Below are 6,000 nucleotides of genomic sequence, written 5' to 3' on the forward strand. Positions count from 1 at the left end.
CCCCTAACCGAAAAAAAGCTCTACATAGAGATAGTATGGAAGAAAATGTTTTGATTGGAATGACTCTAAGTGATTTTTCCTCACTTTTGTGTATTTTTAAAGTTTTCTTTAATGAGTATAATTCTAAAACAAACAAAAATGACAGCATCCTTCCCAAGTCCTTCCCAAGTCCTGGCCCTAACAGCTACAGAGAGGGGTACAGCATGGAGAAACTTCCTCCTCGTTTCCCTAGAAGCAGGCTGATAACAGGAGGGTCCGGGCCCCATTCCCAGGAACAGCTGCAGAGCAGAGAATTGTGAAGCACTCCCTCACAACCACCTGGGAATGGAGTCGGCCCTGTTCTCAGGCTTGTTTTGCAGATGAGGAAACTAGGCTTGGAGAAGCTCCATAACCAGCCAGAGTCAACAGCAAGCGAGGGATGGAGCTCAGTGCTCCCATTTCCACCCGCCAGCTGGCAGGACCACAGGGGCCTCATGTGGTCTTCCTAAGTCCTGCCTGTCCGTCCCCCATCCTCCTGCAGGGGTGGAGTTCGTGGTGCCCAGGACTGGGTTTTACTGCAAGCTGTGCGGGCTGTTCTACACGAGCGAGGAGATGGCGAAGATAAACCACTGTCGCAGTGCTGTCCACTACAGGAACTTACAGGTAAGGGAGCCTTCCTTGCCCAGGACCGGGGGGCTCCCCAGTCGATGTCCTTCCACCACGTGGAGAACAAACAGCTCTTTCCCCTGGCCCGTCTCCCCCAGGCTGCTGCTCCACGTGCTGGCGCCTTCCCTGTGCTCTCAGGACATCTGTCTCCCCTGGAATACTTACAGCATTCTGTTGGGGGCGGGTTTTGGGGTATCTGCTTCTCCCCCTGGTCTGAGTAACTCGAGTTAGGGATCACCCGGCCCATGCTTGAGGCTGACCCCTTTTCACAAGACCTGGATATTCTAGATGCAGGCATTTCTCTGTTTCTGTTCCCCCATGCTGTTCCCCTGTTTGCTGCAATAAAAATCACCATTATGTTCTATTCAAATGTTCATCTGCCACTGCAACTATTTATCAGAGGCATGCTATGTACCAGACGCTGTTCTAGGTCTGGAGATAAAACAACAAAACCACACACACACACACACACACAGGGGCGCCTGGGTGGCTCAGTCAGTTAAGTGTCTGCCTTCAGCCCAGGTCATGATCTCAGGGTCCTGGGATCGAGCCCTGCGTCAGGTTCCCCGCTTGGCAGGGAGTCTGCTTCTCCCTCTGCTTCTTCCTCTGCTCCTGCTCTCTCTCTCCCTTTTTCTCAAATAAATAAAACTTAAAAAAATTATAAACACACACGCAAGCAAAAGACAAAAACCCCTGCCCTCTTGGAGCTTCCATCCGAGTGTAGGAGATAAGCAATAAAATAAGTTTTATGGTATAGTAACAGGGGACATATAAAACATACTACTGTGTTTCATCCAATCTGAGGTCCCAGCCGTTATAAGACACACTACCACTTTTTGGATACCAAGAGGAAAAAAATTGTTGTAAAGTAAATGGTGAGACTCCATCAATTGTAAAATGCGTCTCAGTTTCAGAGATGTTAACGTGTGGGGGAAAAAAACCTCATCTTAGAATCAATGCAAGACAGTAGTAAGTTCTGTAATATATACCTAACTGACATGCAGCATGTTGCAACTTTGGGTGTGGGGGGGATCTTCGGGACCTTAATAGAAAGCATGGTATATCAGATGCCAGGGATAAGTATTCCAAGGCACCTTATGTTTTTACTACAAGGAGCCAGACTAGTTTTTTGGCACATGAGGCCTCACCTAGGGCAGACCCTCGTGGTGGCAGCATGTCCTAATGCCAGAGCAGACATTGCTGTTAAATTGTTAGAGTGGCTGATCGAGGATTTTTCAGCCAGAGGTGTGAAATAGAATCACCGGGACAGTGTTTTGAAAGTATACATATACATATATATATATATATATATATACACACACACACACATACTAGGTGAGCTAGTCAGTAGAATGGGGGGAGGTGATCCAGGAATACATAATTTGAGAAAGTTCTCCATATGATTCCAATGTGCATCCCTAGTTAAGAGACTCAGATATGGGCCAACTCTTGTTTTTTGTTGAGGATATTGAGGCCCAGAGAAGCTATGTGATTTGTCCAAGGCCATGCAGGTGGTGAGTTACCAGGCCCGGAAACAGATTGCCTGATTCTTAATCACTTGCCCTTTTTTAGCCTGTTAAGCTGATCTTGCAAATCAAGACCCATAATGGCATGGCCTGTGTCACCATCTGCAAGGGATTGTCATTGGCTATGCCTGGACTCATGTCATTTAAGCCTCTTGATTTCCCTCTGCGAGCAGCTGCTCTGTGACCAAGGAAGCTGTGGGGCCTGGGGCCCAAGTCCTGGCCTCTCCTGGGGGAGCGCAGTGAAGGCCTGACTTGACCAGACCAAGCATCCAGACTGGGCTCTACAGAGCCAGCGGAGGGTGTCCGTCTACCCTGAAGACATCATCATCCCCCACCCCAACAAGATAAAACCTATAGAATGGCAGCATCGGAGATCATCTAGTCCTGATTTTCCCCAACTGTGGTCCTCATACCAGCTGGCATTTTTAAACATGCAGCTTCCTGGACCCACCCTACACCCGCTATTCATTTTCTCCAGGGCTGGGCCTGAAGATCCTCATTTAAAAAAATAGCAGGTTCTGATACCTCAGTGTGCGAGCTCTTGATCTCATGTGGTATTCTCGGCTGGATTGTGTAGTTCTCAAGGAGACCACGCAACTCAAGATCACTCAAGAAGTTAGGATGAGTCCAGACTTGCCAGGGCCTCTGATTCTAAATCCTGTATTTTTTTTTCCAGGACAGTGGACTACACTGTGTTCTGGGCCTATGGGCCAACCCCCCAGGCAGACTCACCTCCCCAGAGCAGGCCAGAGCCATTCCCGTGGTCCCCAGGCACGTCAGGGCCAGACATGGGCTAAGCCTTTCAGGCCTGCCAACTGCAGTTCAGGTTTCTCTGGCACACCTGTTGGGGAGCTGGGGGCCTCCACCGCGGGCTTCTCAGATAAGGTTTCTGTCAGTGGCCTTGACAGAATGTCTCTTGTCCACACAGCCTCACGCACCCCACACTACCCCACGTTACATGTGTGAAAAGTGAAGAATTCAAACCTGAGCAGCAGGTGTTGGTTCACACCTAAGTCAGGCAACTTGTAAACTTAGCACCACCGGCAGGCCTGGAGGTGGGGGTGAGGGATTGCTCTTTGAGGCGGGGAGCAGGTGGAAGGAGCCTCCTTTCTCCCTGTGCAGCTTCTGCTGGGCCCCCACTGCTGGTCATAACCCGAAGAGAACCCATCCAGAGTGACCCAGAACAACGAGGGGAGTCAGATAGGTCAGATAGGAAAACTAGATGCCTCCCTGGCTCCAGGTCCAGAGAGGAGTGAGCCCACATTTCCCTTCCTGGGGTGAGGTGGAGAACAAACGGGCCCTCCCTCAGCAGCCTGGCCCGCAGGGACCCACGGTCGGTCTGCCGCTCTCCCCATCAGGCTCACCCACCTCTCAGAGCCAACCGGTTTCTTCTAGAGAGAGCAGGTCATCTTACAGGCATCACCTCGTCTGACCCTCAGAATCGCCCTGGGAGGAGGAAGGCACCGTTTCTCCCGTTTACCAGATTAGGAGTCAGAGGCAGAGAGAAAACGAGTACTTTCCCAGAGTCAGAAGGCCGATGCCCCTCACGATAAAGGACAACATGACGGGGTACTTGTCCTGAGCCAGGCGCTGAGTGCTTACCGTACCACCCGTGGACCTCACAGCCACCTTACAGCGGTAGTTGCTGTTGTTAACCACACTGCATGGATGTCAGAGAGCCTGGGTGGCTTGCCTGCCGAGAGCTAGGATCTGAACCCGCGTCATCTGGCAGCAGAGCCCACACATGTGACCACTTGCCCACTGACTCCTAATCCAGTGCTCTTTGCACTGCCCCCTGCTGCCTGGGCGATCAGAGGAGCCCGCTGGGGCCCGTTACGTCTCACTGCACGGAATCTAGAATCCCAGGGGCGGCCTGCCGTGTGGCCGGGGGCCGGTGGTGATAGCAGCGAGTGTCCGGGGGCGGTATGAGGCAGCCCCCCGCTACAGAACAGGAATCCAGCGACAGACCTCCGGGCTCTCGGCCTGCCTTCTGCCCGCCAGGAAACAGGTGGTTACAAGAGGCGGCAGCCGGCTTTGGCAATCCGCGCAGGACAGTGCTGCTCTCCCCCCCGTAGGTCGGCCGGTCCGCCTGGCCTCTGGTCCCCCCTGCCTGTGACGCGCAGACATGCCCCTGGGCGCTGAGGCTCTTCTGGAAAACAAGTGGAGTCATTGTGAGCATTCAATGAGTTTCTATAAGGAGAGAGAAGAGCGCTTGCACAGGATAAGGGCCTTGGAAGTGGTCCCGTTGTTAGGATCTGTGTTTTCGAGGACAGCCCTGCTGTACTTGTAAACTAACAGAGAGAGAGGAGGGAGCTGAGCGTGGGTCCTGTAGCCCCAGAAGGACTTGGGGGGGAGGGTTGGGAGGGGGTCCCACACCCTGGGAGACATGATGCGAGAAGGGGCCCAGGTACATCCTGCCCTCCCGTCCCCTCCCCTGTCCCGCCAGGTCACCACTGACCCTGTCCCTTCCCTTTGTCCCTCTCTTGCCACCGCAGAAGTACTTGTCCCAGCTGGCCGAGGAGGGCCTGAAGGAGACCGAGGGGGCCAGCAGCCCCAGGCCTGAGGAGGGCGGAATCGTGCCGCACTTTGAGAGGAAGAAGCCTTGACGCTGCGGGAAGCCGGGAGCCGAGGTGGGGCCTTCCTGACCTCGGTGACGGAAGCTAAAGCCAGAGAGGAAGGAAAACCAGGCCAGCCATGTTGCCTCGGCTCGTCCTCGGAGACTCGTGAAAATGCCCTTGAAGTGTCTCCGCAGTGAAGCTGTCACCTGATGTGTCCAGCGGCTGAGGGTCACCCTCTCTCCCCCGACCTCCCTGATTCTTGTTTCCTTCAATTTGCTTCTCTCTTCTTCCCCCTCCCTCCCTCTCTCTCACCTTCTGTGCCAAGGGTCATTTATTTTTCATAAAATCCAACTTCTCAGGGATTTTCACAGTGTTCAAATTCTTGATGGGACAGGACAGGTCAGGCCAAGGAAGAGCTCTCACGGAAACTCCCGGGTCAAGACCCACTTTGGGGGGCCTGGAGCGTTTTCTGTGCCTGGCGTCCTGAGCCGGGGGAGTTGTCGGGTCATGCAGGCCTGGAGGGGGGGGGCCCCCTAGACCAGCAGTTGGCAGAAGCTGGGAGTTCCTCCAGCGGGACCATCTTTTTGAAAAGCCCCCGTTTTTAATAACTCTTTCAACCTCTCAGTTCCTCTAGAAGTCCACCAGATTCATGCCTTAACATAAAAGCAATGAATTTCACCGAGGAGGAAAAGAGCTCTTCATTTTGGAAGCTCTATTAAGTCCTCCCCGCCCCCCAAACTTATTTCCATCCTCAGGATTTCAGGAGGTGCCAAGCTTTGTTCTGTCCTGGACAATGAATTTGGTATAGATTCACTTCAATTAAAAATGAAAACAGTAGTGTCTTCTCCCTTCCGCCAAAACAATAGTTGGTACGGGCTTGGGTCGAATGCTGGCTTCCCAGCCGCATGTGGCACTGGCTCAAGGGACCCGAAAACACGGCATCTGTCCTTGACTCGCTCCTGGTGCCTGCGCTCTGGGCTCCAGCAGCCTCTCAGTGGGGTGGTTTTTAAAATGGTCTCTCAGTGGAGAGAGAAACTAAGGAAAGAGCAAGGCTGCAGGAGTGAGGAGCAGCATTTGAGGATTGCCAGGAATTGGTAGGTGGGCAGGAGGTCGAGGGCACTTCAGAGGACCCCTGTGTGCACACTTGGGTGTTGAATGTCATGAAGAACAGAACTCTTCTTCCTGTAGGGTTTGCTGATACTGGAGGTGAGTGCCTTCAGGCCCCAGACTAGAGAGTCTGATGTTCCACGGGGAGCGTTTGGGACAGAGGT

At 53.0% G+C, this 6,000-nt stretch overlaps 1 protein-coding gene across 1 annotated transcript in view; it reads left to right on the forward strand.

Moving 5' to 3' along the window:
• The window catches only part of RBM20 (RNA binding motif protein 20), a 178,398-nt gene extending 173,621 nt beyond the window's left edge, over positions 1 to 4,777 (forward strand). The window contains exons 13-14 of the mRNA XM_032423002.1: positions 521 to 642; positions 4,667 to 4,777. Coding sequence (XP_032278893.1) covers positions 521 to 642; positions 4,667 to 4,777 — 233 coding nt within the window. The remainder of the gene's footprint in view (positions 1 to 520; positions 643 to 4,666) is intronic.
• The last annotated feature ends 1,223 nt before the right edge of the window (positions 4,778 to 6,000 follow it).

This window comes from Phoca vitulina, unplaced genomic scaffold (assembly GCF_004348235.1).
Source record: "Phoca vitulina isolate PV1807 unplaced genomic scaffold, GSC_HSeal_1.0 scaffold28, whole genome shotgun sequence".
In the NCBI taxonomy this organism is placed as follows: Eukaryota; Metazoa; Chordata; class Mammalia; order Carnivora; family Phocidae; genus Phoca; species Phoca vitulina.